The sequence below is a fragment of the Octopus bimaculoides genome, chromosome 20 (assembly GCF_046866305.1).
Source record: "Octopus bimaculoides isolate indiv1 chromosome 20, ASM4686630v1, whole genome shotgun sequence".
NCBI classification, from domain to species: domain Eukaryota; kingdom Metazoa; phylum Mollusca; class Cephalopoda; order Octopoda; family Octopodidae; genus Octopus; species Octopus bimaculoides.
In genome coordinates, this window is record NC_142947.1 from 40,920,781 (window position 1) to 40,938,280 (window position 17,500).

Here is a 17,500-nt window from a genome sequence, read left to right on the forward strand (position 1 = left end):
AACTCAATACTTTTTCTCCTTTCCGAAATGTTTGTTGAACTGTTAAATTACAGATAAATGAAGTGACGCAAGACTCGTTAAACACACACACACACACACATTCTTTTTTTATGTGTTGTGATTTATTGAAGCTAACACTGTCATTCATTTTATCTCTTTCCAGGTATGTATCAAGTTGTCTTTTAATCCTGTTCCACCAAACAAGTCTACAAAAACAACACCATACACCCTCATGGTGAGATATCCTTCGTCTAGCCGTGAGATAACCTCTTTTCTAAAATTTAATTCAAAGTTTCCTTTTGCTTTTGTTCTTTTTCCTTTCTACTTGTTCCGATCAGTGGGTTACGGCCATACAGGAGCACCGCTTTGAAAGGATTAGTCGAACAGATTGACCACAACTATATACTTTTTAAAGTCTGCTAATTATGTTATCCGTCTCATATACCGAATCGCTAAGTTACAGGGACGTAAAAGAAACGAACGCCGGTCATCAAGCGGTGATGGGGAGAGTATAAATACACACACACACTTTGTCTCTTTGTGCTTGTCAACCGGCGGTGGCGTGTTTACGTCCTCGTAACCTTGCGGTTCGGCAAAAGGGAACCGATAGAATAAGTACTAGGTTTCAAAAATAATTAGTCGTGGGGTCGATTTGCTTGACTAAACTTGAAAAGATTCTTTGGAGCCATAATAGCTTCATTTTCGCCAACAATAATACTAAAAGTTCTTTATGATTTTCGCTCAAGCGTAGCAATTTTGAAGAGTTAGTGGGGTGGGGGATCAAGCCAATTGCACCCCCACCCCCACTTATTTTATCGACTCTGAAAAGATGAACAGCAAAGTTGATCTCTGCGGGATTTGAACTCAGAACGTAAAGACCCAGAACAAACTATTGCTTCTGATTTAGGTTCAAGACCAGCAATTCTAAAGAAAGGGGATTAATCGATTATATTGATCCTAGTATTTGACTGGCATTTCATTTCATCAGCTCCCAAATGGATGAAAAACGAAGTTGAGCTCAGAACATAAAGAGACGGAATATTCTTTTCTACCCTAGGCACAAGGCCCGAAGTTTTGGGGGCGGAGGGCCAGTCGATTAGATCGACCCAGTTCGCACCTGGTACTTAATTTATCGACCCCGGAAGGATGAAAGGTAAAGTCGACCTCGGCGGAATTTGAACCCAGAACGTAAAGACTGCTAAGCATTTCCCCCGGCGTGCTAACGTTTCTGCCAGCTCGCCGCCTTAAAGAGCCAGAATATTACGACGCTCTAAGCGACATTGCTTGCTTGCAACTGTTGTCGTTGTTCTGTCTGTCTGTCTGTTTGTCTGTCAAGTGTTTTCCGCCCTTTTCCTATACTTGTATGACTATGCTGAAAAATAAACCGCAAATACAGATCAATTTGGGAAAATACTAATTTCGGAACGGAAATCAAGTCATTCAACTACTATAAATAATTGTTGAAATAATAAAATATTTTAAGTCACTTCAATGAGTAAAAATACATCACTTGTACAACGTGATTCATATATACTCCATTTCTCGTTTATATCCTTCAAAGAAAGTGCTCCCTACTAGGGCACTGCCTTGAGGGATTGTAGACGCTTAAATAGACCCCAGTATTTACTTTTTTTTATTTTCTTAAAATTTGTTTAGTATTATAGCAAAAGTCACGGAGTCGAAACGCAAAACAAACCAACACTGATTTTCTTTCTCTGCTTTCCCTTCTTTGGACTTTTTCTATATTTCTGACGAAGAGCTCCGCTCGAAACGTGAAATCCTCTTTCTTTTCTTTCCTTTCCTGAGCGTCCAATAACACTGTACTTATTCCACGTCCTCGCGTTGTTGTTTTTTCGTGATTTTTCTTGCTTGGTCATGTTTGGGTTGCATATATATATATATATATATAGTAGACTTACTTGTAAAATAGGACGTGTGCGTTCAATAATGTAATAATACAAAGAATATATATACATGTATACACACATATATGTACATACTTACATCTACATGTGTATATACATGCATATCAGGGTACAGGACGTTAGAACAATAAACTACAGACAACGGAACGAACACATAGGAAAACGGAAAGCCCCTTGGAATATCCCTTCATCAGCTGTCTCTATTCTATCTAGACGTTTCGAAGACCAGACAGGACGTACTCTAGAATAGTCTCTTCCTGAGTAGTGGATCAACCCACTACACAGAGGATTCCAAGGTGGCAAACACAAACCAAGACAGGAAAAAATGGATAGTGAAAACAACATTCAAAAGCCGTATGGCCAAACGCAAATCTGAGGTAGAACGCTAGTAGTTCGTCTTGCCTTCACAGCGGCTGGAGTGAAAAGAAAGCTGACCACAGGTCACACGAGAGCAGAGAGGATGGTGGAGGGAGGAAATGGAACAAGGAGGAAGGGACAGAAGCAGTGAAGTAGAGGCCAGGACAGAAGGGTAGATGTAGTTGTATGCAGCCAGAGTGCCGCAACTTGCTCATGCCTGACATAGAAGCTACATCATCATCATAGACTGGATACTGAACGATGTAAGGAGCCTGATAAAAATGAACTCCACCACCACCAACAGCAGCACGACACCTCTGTCAGCAGCGTTCTTTCTCACAAATTACAACGCGTGTCAAAGAGCTAAAGAAGTCTGTTTTATTTCATTGTTCAACGATAAACAAGATCATTTTAATCTCATAAACAAACGTTATCTCCGTGTCTCTCCGATCATTAAATCCGATACTCTTTTTTTTTTTTTAACAACTGTGGCATTTATTTACTAATATATTTTTCTATTGCTCTATTTAGTTGTTTTAGTCATTTGATTGCGGTCATACTGGAGCACAGCTTTGAAACGTTTTTCGTCGAATACAGCGACTCCAGGACTTTTTTTAAGCCTAGTACTTACTCTATCGGTTTCTTTTTCCCGAAGCGCTAAGTTACGGGGACGTAAACACACCACGTGTGTGTGTGTGTAATTGAAATTCAGTTGGATTGGGTACTTAAGTGGAAGCACCAAGTCAGTCCGATATTATCTGCACAGCTCGAATTTCAGTTAAATGGAGCCGCTTGAAACGATCGTACTGCATTACTACATATCCTGTTGCTTATTTTGATATATATATATATATATATATATATATATATATATATATAGACACAGACAGACAGACAGACAGACATAGACGCAGGAGTGGCTGTGTGGTAAGTAGCTTTCTTACAAATCACATAGTTCCGGGTTCAGTCCCACTGCGTGGAACCTTTTCCAAGTGTCTGCTACATTAGCCTCGGGCCGACCAAAACCTTGTCAGTGAATTTTGTAGACGAAATATATATATATATATATATATATATATATATATATATATATATATATATATCTCGTGCCACTCCGTCGGTTACGGCGAAGAAGGTTCCAGTTGATCCGATCAACGGAACAGTTTACTCATGAAATTAACGTGCAAGTGGCTGAGCACTCCACAGACACGCGTACCCATAACGTAATTCTTGGGGAGATTCAGCGTGACGCATAGTGTGACAAGGCTGGCTCTTTTGAAATACAGGCACAACAGAAGCAAGAAGAAAGAGAGAAAGTTGTGGTGAAAGAGTACAGCAGCGTTCACCACAATCCCCTGCCGGAGCCTCGTGGAGCTTTAGGTGTTTTCGCTCAATAAACCTCACAACGCCTGGTCTGGGAATCGAAACCGTGATCCTACAACCGCGAACCCGCTGCCCTAACCACGGAGCCATTGACTCGTATACACACGATTTGAAATACATCTTGGATGAAAAAGATTCACTGCGGAGACACTTTTTGAACATCCTATATTATTATATCTATATTTGGACCAACAATCTGCTTTGTCACACCGGAAGTCCTGTGCAATTTCCTCAAATAACCTCCTGAAAACAAATAGGAATTTCACTCCTTTCCTATTCTTTCTTTCTCTTCCTTTTCTTCTTTATTTTTCTTCTTCTTATGCTCACTCCTTCTTCATCTTACCAACTCCTTTTCCCTCTTACTACCTCACCTCTCTCCTCCCCTTCTTACATTATTTGGAAGTATTTTTGTTAATGTGATAACATCCTCCAAAATTTTAGGAAATACGTTGGTGTGGAACATTTCACGTCAGATGAGGTAAGGCCGGATCGGGTCAATTTAGGTCAGTATTTGGTCAGTTTATGTCATGTGAATACTTGAAGTATTTTAGACTCGGGACTAGCCTTCTTCGTCTCTTCCTATCTCTTCTCAAGTTCATCAAATGTGGTTTGTTTGGGGTTTCTTCGAGTCATCTGCTTCTTAGTTCAGTCGTAGGAGCGCCGCTATGTCCCTTATTTTCTTTACTTGGTTCTGCCAGTTGACTGCGGCCATGCTGGAGCACCAGCTGGAGGGAGGGAGGTCTTAGTCGAACAAATCCTCCTCCCCCCACCTGGACTTTTAAAAGCATTGTACTTATTCTATCGGTCTTTATTGCCGAACCGCTAGGTTATGGGAACGTAAACACACCAACACCTGTTGTCAGTGGTGATGGTGGGACAGACACGAAGAAACAAACACACATATATATACATACAAATACATACAAATATAAATATATATATATATATATATACACACACACATACAAATATATATATGTATATATATATAAGCATACACACACACACACACACACACACACAATCGTTGTCATAGCTACCGTATTTACTTACTCGGGTGCAATTTGATTTGCAGTGTAAAGCGATCGGTACTTTTTATATCTAAATGTCATTTATATATTCTCTCTCTCTTTCACATACATACCATATCTATAAACGCACATATATATACACACTATATATATGCATACTGGTATCTATCTTTCTATCTTTTTCCTCTCTCTCTGTATCTCTATCTACCTCTCTCTCGCTATATATATATATATATATATATATATATACATACATACATACATACATACATACATACATACACACACACACACACACACACACACATACATACATACATACATACATACATACATACATACATACATACATACATACATACATACATACATACATACACACACATACATACATACATACATAGGCGCTGGAGTGGCTGTGTGGTAAGAAGTTTGCTTCCCAGCCACATGGTTCCAGGTTAAGTCCCACTTTTTGGCACTTTGGTCAAGTGTCTTCTGCTATAGCCGCGGGCCGACCAAAGCCTTGCGAGTTAATTTGGTAGACGGAAACTGAAAGAAGCCCTATACACACACACAGATATATATATATATATATATATATATATATATATATATATATATATATATATATATATATATATATATATATATATAGAGAGAGAGAGAGTTTTGTTCAGAAACTACCATTGCCGTCATTAACATCATCCACTAGAATCGCCACCACCATGACTACCATAACCACCACCATTAAGATCACCACCTCCACTGCCGCCATCACCATCATCCACTAGAATCGCTACCACCTCTTCTGCCGTCACCACTATCACTATCAACCACTAGAATCGCCGCCACCACCACCATTAAGATCACCACCACCTCCACTGCTGTCATCACTATCACTACCATCCACTAGAATCGCCACCACCACCAGCGTTCAGTGTTCCGACATTTTTCCTCGGTTTCCCACGCTGCTACCTAATAACGTGGAAGGGTGGAGCGGAAAGTTTTACAATGAAAACTTCTAGGACTCTTTGCGTGCGTGTGTGTGTATAAGTGTGCGTGTGTGTGTGTGTGTGTGTTAAATATGTAGTATTTTGCTCTCTGACATATAGAGTATAACACAAAAACTGCAACAAACAAAAAAAGCATCAATGACCCACAGTAGGAGGGAGGGAGGGCGGGAGGGAAGCAGTATTATTTTAATGTAAAGTTTTGCTGATGATGCAGCTTAAAACTGTGTCTGTTTTAAGATGTGTGGCTGAAGGAATGTTAGCTCTTGGGTGAAAGTAGTTTAGCTTAAATGAATGGATGGCTTCGGCTGGTTGAGACCTAGCTTTGGTATGGACAAAACCTTTCTAGTTCGGAGTGTCGGAATGTAATTGTCTTTAATAATCCTGTTGCTGGGGAGTTAATTGGACGGACGGATGGATGGATCAAAATTGTACAAAAAAGGAAAAATGTGGGAACAACAAACAAGATTTATTAGTAGGAAAGTCCGTATACACGAAATGTATGTAATATTTGTTATGTATGTATGTTCAGGATTTCTTGCCAATAGAGAAAGAGCCGGTTTCTACCCTAGATCCAAGGCTCCTTCATTGGAATTTCACCAGCATCAACAGGGTATTTTGTGTGTGTGTATGTATGTATGTATATATGTATGTATGTTAAGGCTCTTTAATGTGAAAGTTGAAGACTGGAAGCAGATGACGCAAGATCGATCGGTTTGGAAACAAATGATCTACAATTGACGTAAAGCATTTGAAGTTCGAAGAATTGAACAATCTCTTTTGAAACGAAAACTTCGTAGACAGGACTTAACTACAATCCCAGACACGTTTCTGCTTTAAAATATTTGTAAGGTCTGCAGTAGAGTTTTTTTTTTGGGGGGGGGCGGTCTGGACTTGCTAGTCATATAAAATCTCATGACAGTATATATTAATTGAAGAGATGGCCTTCTTCCGTAAAGAAGTGGCAATCATCATGTATGTATGTATGTATGTATGTATGTTATTATTCAGTTTTATTTCAAGATATCTTGCCAATAAAGAAAGAGCTGGTTTCTAACCTAGTTCCAAGGCCCCTTCATTGGAATTTCAACATCAACAGTATTTTTGCATGTACATATGTACGTAAGTACGTATGCATGTGTGCAAATTTATGCTTTCTTTAACGTATGTCTTCTCATGCATATAGTTGTATATCTAGACATGATTATATAAACTTAAATTATAAACTTCTGGAAAAGCTTTACAGATTTTTACAGTTCCAGTGATGGCTTGGATCTATAGCCTTCGAATCAGTTTTCTCCTTTCTGGCTAAGTGTGTGTGTGTGTGTGTGTGTGTGTGTGTGTGTGTGTGTGTGTGTGCGTGTGCGTGCGTGCGTGTGCGTGTGCGTGTGTGTGCGTGTGCGTGTGCGTGTGTGTGTGTGTGTGCGCGCGCGTGCGCGCGTGCGCGTGTGTGTGCGCGCGTGCGTGCGTGTGTGTGTGTGCGCGTGTATCTGTGCGCGTGCGCGTGTATCTGTGCGCGTGCGCGTGTATCTGTGCGCGTGCGCGTGTATCTGTGCGCGTGCGCGTGTATCTGTGCGCGTGCGAGTGTATCTGTGCGCGTGCGAGTGTATCTGTGCGCGTACGAGTGTATCTGTGCGCGTACGAGTGTGCGTGCGTATGTACGAGTGTGTATGTATGAGTATGCACGTAGGTGTACGCACCTCCACTTAAGGTCTATGTGAACGTGTCTTTAGTGTGTGTGTGTGCGCGCATGTGCTTCATTCGTTTTAACATTTGTTTTTGTAGATGCACGGAGCCAAAGTGAGTGCATATATTCATTTAACCTTCTAGCATTCAGAATTCGTTGTCAAATGTAAGCCTTGTTTATTCACATTATTTTGAATTAATCACGCATTCTCTCATAGATTTGACATTTCAATGATGTGATTGTTTATTCTTATAAATGACATTTTAGGATAGGTGTAAGAGAACAGATCTGGAAAACCGGTTGAATATTTCAGCCTGATATGGTCGGTTTAAATACTGAAGAGTCACAGAATCTCAAATGAAGAATCTTTGAAATGTCTTACAGATTTTCAGTGTCGCAAACAGATTGGATTTGAAGAATGTGTTTTATATATATATATATATATATATATATATATATATATATATATATATATATGTGTGTGTGTGTGTGTGCCCTTTTATTTTTTTTTACTCGTTTCACTCATTTGACTGCGGCCATGCTGGAGCCCGCCTTGAGGGGTTTTAGTCGAACAAGTCGACCCTAGGACTTATTTTAAGCCTAGTATTTATTCTGCCAGTCTCTTTTACCGAACCGCTAAGTTACGGGGACGTAAACACATCTACATCGGTTGTCAAGCGATGGTGTGGGGACAAACATAGATACCATATATATATATATATATATATATAGATGACGGGTTTCTTTCAGTTTCCGTCTACTAAATCCACTCACAAGGGTTTGGTCGGCCCGAGGCTATAGAAGAAGATACTTGCCCAAGTTGCCACGTAATGGGACTCAACCTAGAACCATGTGGTAGGGATGCAAGCTTCGTACCACACAGCCACACCTGCGCCTATATATATATATATATATATATATATATATATGTATATATATATATATATATATTACACTTTGGTACCGTATTTGCCCATCCTCGTACAACACGCACTATCGTACAAAGGTAAATAGATGCCTCTGCGACAATATAATGAAACCAAGCATGGAACTATAAATTCAACATAAGCTAATGTTACACGAATACCATATCTCACCTTCTTCCAGAATCAACCGAATGATTGTTTATATTTGCTCAAGAGAATTGCCATACTGGAGGTATAACTCGTACTTTTGGCTATGATGTTATTACATCAAGGTGCTGCGCCACTGCTATGATTTTGTCGTCATCCACCTGTTTCAAATCGCTAACAGGTGTTGAATGTTTAACATACCTTTCATCTTTCTTGAAGAATTTTTTATTTAGAAAATAAAAAAAAATGTTTCTTAAAAATAACACGGTCACTAAATAATGTAAGACGCACATCAGGTATGCTGAGGAAGGAAGTGTAATGAGATAATGTGACTTCACCACATAACTGTCGGCGTACTGTAAGCTGTTTCTTTTAAGTCTGTGCTAAAAGACCATGTTATTTTGGTCAGTTTTCAACATTTTATTATTAGTAACAACTATTGTGTTCAACGGATTTCTGCTCATCCAAATCACTAGCCTACAAAACTCTGTCTCTCATCCGTTATACGGCCGCATTTTTTTTGATACATTTAAAAAACAGAGCGCATCTTATACGCTGGTAAACACTGTAACTGTTTATATATAAGCTTTTTATACGATGATATTGAGCAGAATTAATGTTTTTTCCGACGTCCGTCGCGTGTCCGTTACATGAATGGGATGGCTTTTATTAGCCGTCACTAGCTGGTAGAGCGGCTGGCTGGTTTATCCAAGCAAATAGACATTCTACATTTAACACGTAGAGATGGTAAAACAAATATTTTAACACCTCTACGTGGTGGCTTGATATTCCTAGAAATAGCAGTCAAATTTCCAACAAATTACATCCTAGCAGCTTAAGTTCCGCTGGGCTAGACATATTGCAAGGTTCACCAGTGCTGTTGCGGGTTGGTATCCAAGAAATCGGGAAAGACTTCAGGAGGCCTCCATGACGATGAGGAAAAAAAAAAAACGCAATCAAGACAGAATTAGAAGTGCATAGTGATCAGAAGTGTATCACAATATCCGATAGTCCGGTCGATACTGTGAAATATATATTGTGTGTGTGTCTGTGTGTCTCATCGTGTGTTAACGGGAGAAAAATGTTCTCCATAAATTTTGATAGATTATAAAAATTCATTTCTGCTTATCCAGTTGTCTGTATCTCCAGAGCAGTTGCTCTGAGCCATTTTTTAAAATCTATGCACCCCTTTGATTACTGATTTATTCTGGTGAAACCCCCATAGTCATTCGATGTTTAAAAACAAGTTTTATAGAAACTCCTTTAAAAACTCCTATTTTGTTTTTCACCCATTAACTTGTGTAGGTTGAACTATGTAAAGTGTTAGAGAAAGAAACCCAGCTGTTTCTTGCAATACATAACTAATACATACATCTAAAGCAGGGTTTCTCAATCATTTATCTATGGATCGTCTTGATTAATATTTTATACTGGTGGACCTCATCGCCATCCAATGTTTAAAAACAAGTTTTATAGAAATTTCTTTCAAAATTCCTATTTTATTTTTTCACACCTTAACTTGTGTAGGTTGAACTATGTAAAATGTTAGAGAAAGAAGCCTACCCCTTTCTTGCAATAACTACTAATACATACATCTAAAGCAAAATTTTTTCAGGGGCCCTTAAAATACTATTGTGGATCCCCAGTTTATTGTTTTGTTACGTGGATCCCCAAAGATCTTATATGAACTCTCAGGAGGCTATATGGACCCCGGCTGAGAACCACTGCTCCAGAGTCTCCTCCACGTTTCGCTTGCTCATCAGACAGAATAAAATAAACTAAAACAGGTTAAATAATACACGCAGAATATGGGGGTGGGGTGGCGGACGGCAGCGTGCGATTGGTCAGGTGTCTGGACGGATTGCAGACGGAGGAGCTGAACTGTGACATTGTCACCCCAATGGTGTTCATCCAACGTTTGTTTCTTTTCATCGCCCCTCTTTTCTCTGTTGGTATATGGCTAAAAGCCTTATATGGCTAAAAGCCTTATATGGCTAAAAGCCTTATATGGCTAAAAGCCTTATATGTGCTGTAATTCTAGTTGATGGCCAGCCACTTGTGGGGAAGTCCTGGAGTTCTAGTTCAAATTCCATCGATCCGATCTTTTCAAGGAATCTGTGACCGTGTACTTAAGTTTTTAAAAATACTGTTTTCTCTTTCTTTTCTTCCCTTTTCCTTCTTTCTCTTTGTCTCCCTCTTTTCTTCTCGCTCTATGATCCCTAAAGCATTTTCCCACCACAACTCCTCTCTTTTCTCTCTCTCTCCCCCCCTCTCTCTCTCTTTCCGTCATTCCACAAAAATGTTACAAGGAATGTGTCTCCAGAACAACCGCTCCTGCTTGACTTGTCCATCTGTCGTCACACCGTGTGTGTGTATGTGTGTTTGCGTGTTTGCCTGCCTGTCTTGGTGGATGTTTTCCAAGCTGTCTTCCTTTTGTTGTGTGTGTGAGTGTGTCACTGACTTCGCGTAAACTGTCTTCTTTTTCCTCTTCTCCGCTGTATAACTGTATGTATGTAAGTGTATGTGTGTGAAAGAGAAAGAGAGAGATGTTTTCTTTGTGTGTAAGTGTGTGTCACTGTCTTTAAGTAATCTGTCTTTTCTTCCCTGTCATTAGGAGAACGGATATTATGACCGCAAGGTGTATCCGTATTAAGGAGAGAGAAAAACAGAAAGTGGGGGGGGGGGGGCGATAGAAAGAGAGTGAGAGAGAGAGGGGGGGTCGGTGAGTCCGTTTTCCTCAAATGTCCGTCTTGACACCTCTTAGTTCGGACTAAGTAGTCTGCAGTGAAACGCTTTTATTCCGTAATTATTCAAGTAGACAAATTTAGCTTTTCTCTCTTGGCTTCTGTCGTCAGCCGCTCAGATGTCTCTGAGTGTAAAGGGTTTGAGACTTTAAACTTTAGAGTAGGCTACTCAACATTGAGTAGAACTTCAAGTATTGAGTGTCAGATGTTGGCTGCAACTATCTGACGACATACGAAAACATTAAACAACAACAACACTCCACAGTGAAAAGCTTCAAGATCTCTCTCTCTCTCTCTCTCTATGTCTCTCTCACACTTCTCTTTCTCTCTTTTTTCTCTTTCTCTTCCTTTCTCTATCCTTTTACCCTTTCTCTCTCTTTCTGTCTTACTGTCTCCCTTTTAGTCGTTCTCTTTTCTTTTTCTTTTTCTTCTCCTTCTTCTTCTTCTTCTCTCTCTCTCTCTCACTAGCTATATGTACGATATATTATTTTTAGCCAAACTCCGCTCACACACACAGACACACACACGCCGGATGCCCTGTGTTGTTATCCTCTTTATTTTTATTTTTAGCTTCCAGCTTTTCCTGAACGGTTACTGTTTACTTTCGTCTTCAGTTGAATATCACTGACACACATACACATCTTCGTACTCATTTATCATATTCAGGGTCCTTTTTAGGGTCCTTTTGAGCTGGATGGGCTACTCAACCTGAAGAAAATTTTAACTAGGCCCCCACTTGCAAGGTCATGCGCTGTTTATCTTGATATGAGATCACCATATCACGCACGTATGGTTGTGGTGCATGTGCCTAGTGTACCCTTATCAGACGGGTAGTCGTGATGGGTATATTGGACTTCGTATATTTTACCTCAGTGTCATTTTGATGGCATGCACTGCTCTCTCACTCAATGATAATAATAATGATAATAATCCTTTCTACTGTAGGCATAAGGCCTGACATTTGGGGTGGGAGATAATCGATTACATCGACCCCTGTACTCTGCTGCTACTTATTTTATCAAATAATAAGAATTGTTTCAAATTCTGGCACAAAACCAGCAATTTAAGGAAAGTGGGTTGTCGATTACATCGACCCTAGTGCTCAATTGCTACTTATTTTATCGAACCCCGAAAGGCCGAAATGCAAAAATCAGCCTCGGCAGAATTATTAGTAGGAACGTAAAGACGGACGAAATGTCACTAAGCATTTTTATCCGGCGTTTTTGTGCTAACGATTCTGTCAGCTTGTCGCCTTAAGCATCAGTAATGTTATTGGTCACAGATTGCGATGATTCTTTGATGACAATAATTCTCATAATCCTTTGTCTTCCTTCGATCACCAACGAAGACTTCAATTTAGCCCACTTGAGTTAACTTGTTAAAACCTGTCTTTATCTCTGTCTTACTACAATTAAGACTTCAACTCAGTTCTGCAAGTTAATAAATCACTTGAAATTTATCTTTATTGACAGTTTACAAGTACAAGGTGGGCACTACTCAAATACAAAGGTCCCGAACAGTGCACACTCGTTAGTGTTAGGGTTAGGGTTAGTTTTAGGATTAGGGCTAGTTTTAGGGTTAGTTTTTAGGGTTATGGCTAGTTTTAGGGTTAGATGTTAGGGTTAGTTTAGTGTTAGTTTTTAGGATTAGGGTTAATTTTAGAGTAAGGGTTAGTGGTTAGGGTTAGTTTTGGAGTTAGGGTTTGGGGCGATCTCCCCTTTATATCGCTACGTAGATGCGTCGGGACATCTGCACTACATATATGGTCAACTGTATCAGGTTTGCTGGGCAGCAAATTACAATATTCACACTCGCACCTATATATAAACTGTTCCCAATGTATTGAGTGCTTCAATTCATTTGCATACGCACGCATACACACATACACTCACTCTCTCTCACACACTAATTCATTCTCTCTCTCTGTCACACACACACACACACGCGCGCATACATACTCTCTCTCTCACTCACACACACACACACACACACACTAATTCATTCACTCTCTCACTCTCTCTCACTAATTCATTCTCTCTCACTCTCTCTCACTAATTCATTCTCTCTCTCTCTCTCTCTCGCACACACACTATGTCTCTACTGGTGGTAAATCAAACACTAGATTCTCCTAAATTGTAAGCATACGTGTGCGTGCGCCCCACGTGCACGACGGTGAGGTGCATGTGTGCCTGAGACAATGGTTGTGCCCCCAGTATCTCCTATCCTACGTTTCTGCCACCCTAGAAAGGAACGCTACCCGCCCACCTCATATTGGCACACGATTGATTTACTTCTATTATGAATACCTTTGTCTAGTTTCTATAAGATTTATATTACATGAACACACACACACACACACACACTGCACAAATACACACACCACGACACATTAGATAAATACATATATACAAGGTGCGGCAGAAATACCTCCCACATTTTAAACTTTCACCTATGTGTTGCTAATGAACTTATGCAAGTGCCAATGATGTTTTTCATTTAGCCAATGAACAAAAACTGTAACCCTTTGTTTAAACAACAGTGAAATTAATTTTTCATATATGTTGTTTCTTTTTCCTGTTGTCAACCTTTCGAATGTGGGAGGTATTTCTGCCGCACCTTGTACATACATACATACATACACACATGCGCACACTTACACACAAACACACACATAAAATTCATGCACATTTACAGAACTCTGAAGCTGTCTTTAGGCACCAGTTGCCATATGGTTGTGACGCTTGTGATGATGATGATGTTTGTGATGGTGGTGGTGGTGGTGCTGAAGACGACGGTAGCGGTGGCGGCGGCGGCGTCAACGGTATCGGCGACGGTTGGCACAGCATAGAAACAGCTGCTGCAGATGTTGCTGACGATCACTGCTCTACTGCCGAGACCCCACCCCTCCCGCCCACCACCACCATCACCATCGACAATGACCTTGCTCCCTCTATGCAGATCATTCGAACACACTTGTGCAGGTCATGGTCATAGTAGTCGTAGATATAGTAGTGGTGGTAGTGGTGGTGGTGGTTGCCAGGGGTTTATTGTTACATTCAACATGGGGACACAAAGACTTATACAATTACAACAGACATAACACACGTGTGCTCACACCTACAGGCACACGTTCTAGGTGTGTGTGTGTGTGTGTGTGTGCATAGATAGATAGATAGTGCAGGCGTGGCTGTATGCTAAGAAGCTCGCTTCCCAACCACATGGTTCCGGGTTCAGTCCCACTGTGTGGCACCTTGGGCCAGTGTCTTCTACTCTAGCCTCAGGCCGACCAAAACCTTGTGAGTGGATTTTGTAGACGGAAACTGAAAGAAGCCGTCGGATATATATATATATATATATATATATATATATGTGTGTGTGTGTGTGTATGGATGTGTTTGCCACACCACCCCCGTCTCGTGTGTTAGTGTGCTTACGTCCCCGTAACTGAGCGGTTCAGCCAAAAGAAAATGAGTAAGTACTAGGCTTTGAAAAATAAGTCCTGGAGTTGATTTTGTTCGACTAAAACCCTTTAAGGCGGTGCCCCAGCATGGCCGCAATCAAGTGACTGAAACAAGTAAAAGAATAGAAGAATATTTATGGTGTGTGTGTGTGTGTGTGTATTTGCGTTTGTCACTGCACCGCGTTCGACAACCGGTGTTGGTTTTCTTTATTTAAGTCCTAATAACTTAGCATTTCGACAAAATAAAAAACACAGAGAAAAAAAAAGAACAGAAACAATATATACACGACAGTCAGTACTTCAGTTGGATTTTCTCGACTAAAACCCTTCGATGACTTGTCCCAACATGACTGCAATCCAATGACTGAAGCCAGCAAAAGATAAAAAAAAAAAGCAATAAATATCTACATACATTCGAATTGGATGAATCTTCTTTCTTACTTCCCCTTCCTTCCTTCTTTCCTTCCTTCCTCTCTGGCTCTGGTCTAAACACGTTTCTGCCTGCCTCCCTCTCTCTCTCTATGTCTCTCTCTATTTATATAGGTATGTCTTATAAACCACTGTCTTACTAGCCATTCGTATTTCTTCTATATATAGTTATGAGGAAATTAAAAAAAGTTCACACTTCCCACTCGGTTCTCGTCTCCTCTTCCTGAATTCCTTACACCGCCCCCTCTCTCTGCAAGATGTTTATACACACACACACACACACACACACACATACATATATACACACATATATACTCTCACACACACACACACACACACACACACACACACACACATATACATATATATATATATATATATATATATATATATATATATATATATCATGTGTACGGTTAATAAACTATCGTCTAAATTATACAAAAATGAAAATACCACTAACATCGTCTTTTAACAGACATATTTACCGAAATTGCGTAAAACTATCTTGAAATACCAAAGAGTAAATTTATTCAATAAGATCGCCATTGGCTTCAACCATGGCCTCCAGACGACTTCAGAATCTCCTGCAACTCTTCTGGACGGTCTCCTTCTCCCTTTATTTCTCTCTTTCTGCCTTACTGTCTTGCTTCGCTTCGCTTCTTCTTCTTCTTTTTCTTCTCCCCCCGCCTCCCTCTGCAAAATTTTGTACGAAACAGTAGACTCTGAAACATTTAATTTACTTCTTACTCGGCGTTCTGTTCGAATCTCATCCGTACCAACTGATACGATATCTTCCGTTTTTTATTTTATTTCTTTTCCCGCCCTCCACGACAGAATCTACAGTCATGCAAACACTGTGTGAAGAAGAGACTCACACAATGCAAGCAACTTATTATAATCATGAGTAATGTTATCAAACTGTTATTGTTATCAAAAGCTAACAAGTCACAGACTCTTTATTTAAATGCAATTATCAGTCGGTTATTTGTCCCCGAAATGGTTTCGTCCCAAAGTAATCAAAACAAATGATTTACATTGTATTTGAAAAGGGATATCTCAGTGCAGAGTTTCTTTTCATAAAAGGGCCAGGCTCCCTTGAGAAAGCTTGGAAACAGGGCGGACAAATTACCGTGTTATTGTATGTTTAACGTCCCATATTGTACTCCAGTTTTGTAAAATTTGTTCCACACCATGGAAATGAACGAATTATAACGATAGCAACTGTATTTTATCTTCTCGTTAGTTAAGGGTGGTGTGGAGGCGCAATGGCCCAGTGATTAGGGCAGCGGACTCGCGGTCATAGGATCGCGGTTTCGATTCCCAGACCGGGCGTTGTGAGTATTTATTGAACGAAAACACCTAAAGCTCCACGAGGCTCCGGCAGGGGATGGTGGCGAACCCTGCTGTACTCTTCCACCACAACTTTCTCTCACTTCCTGTTTCTGTTGTGCCTGTAATTCAAAGGGTCAGCCTTGTCACACTGTGTCACGCTGAATATCCCCGAGAACTACGTTAAGGGTACACGTGTCTGTGGAGTGCTCAGCCACTTGCACGTTAATTTCACGAGCAGCCTGTTCCGTTGATCGGATCAACTGGAACCCTCGACGTCGTAACCGACGGAGTGCCAACACACACACAGTTAAGGGTGGTGGGGGAAATTTTCTTCTACTGATATTTCCTCTGGTGGAGAGAGGTATATATTTTCTTAGCTTGAAAACCGCGGTCTTAGTGAGTTAGGATAATAAAGAACACGGAGTTTTGGGGTTAAATTTCAGGAGTTTGCATGTCTCCAATCTTTATGCTCTTAAACGCTGTTGACTGTTCACTAATTTATCAAGCTGTTCCTGAGAAGAAAAAAAATGAAGTTGTAGCCGGTAAAAAGTTAGCTGGTATGGAAGACTGGAAGCCATCTGAATATTGGAAAAGAGTTACCTGTATCATGATGATAAGCGCCAGGTATCAAAATGCCAACATCATGACTGCTGCTCAATGATTTGCGAACACTTTGGACGTAACATGGATATCAAGAAAAGCAAGTTCCCCCAAACCCTAATGGTTATTGGGTGTGTTTCCATTGAGGGTGACATCATGCTGCTCCAAATCTTTGACCTGAGCCTTGGGCTCAATTTAGACGACTCTGTGAAACTCCTGAGGACTGTGCTCAATCTCCGGCTGGAGGGAATTGTTGTTGGCGAGCCATGTGTGTGGCATCAGTGTTCGGCTCCTTGCCATACCTTTAGAAAGAGTGCAAAGCGGTTGTCGGAAAATTTCTATGACTTCACCAGCCCCAATAACTGGCTTTCTAATTATCCCAATTGTAATCCCATTGATTACTATGTTTAGGGCACGGTTGAGAGAGACAGCAACCGCTCTGCCTGCAACACGAAGGCTGTTCTGG

At 40.4% G+C, this 17,500-nt stretch overlaps 1 protein-coding gene and 1 long non-coding RNA gene across 8 annotated transcripts in view; one reads left to right on the plus strand and one right to left on the minus strand.

Annotated features, from left to right (window-relative positions):
* Positions 1-17,500, minus strand: part of LOC149131694 (uncharacterized) — a 194,116-nt gene that overhangs the window by 91,615 nt on the left and 85,001 nt on the right. The gene's annotated exons all lie outside the window — the stretch shown is intronic.
* The window catches only part of LOC106870453 (breast cancer anti-estrogen resistance protein 1), a 112,926-nt gene that overhangs the window by 40,143 nt on the left and 55,283 nt on the right, over positions 1-17,500 (plus strand). For 2 of the 5 annotated variants that reach the window (XM_089338420.1, XM_089338421.1), the window contains exon 2: positions 164-257. The exons of 1 other annotated variant lie outside the window; for it this stretch is intronic. Coding sequence is in view for 2 of the 4 variants with exons in the window: in XM_014916553.3 (XP_014772039.1) it covers positions 164-235 (72 nt within the window). In the remaining 2 variants the exon portion in view is untranslated. The remainder of the gene's footprint in view (positions 1-163; positions 258-17,500) is intronic. 2 more of the 5 variants (XM_014916553.3, XM_089338418.1) reach the window with 1 other exon arrangement.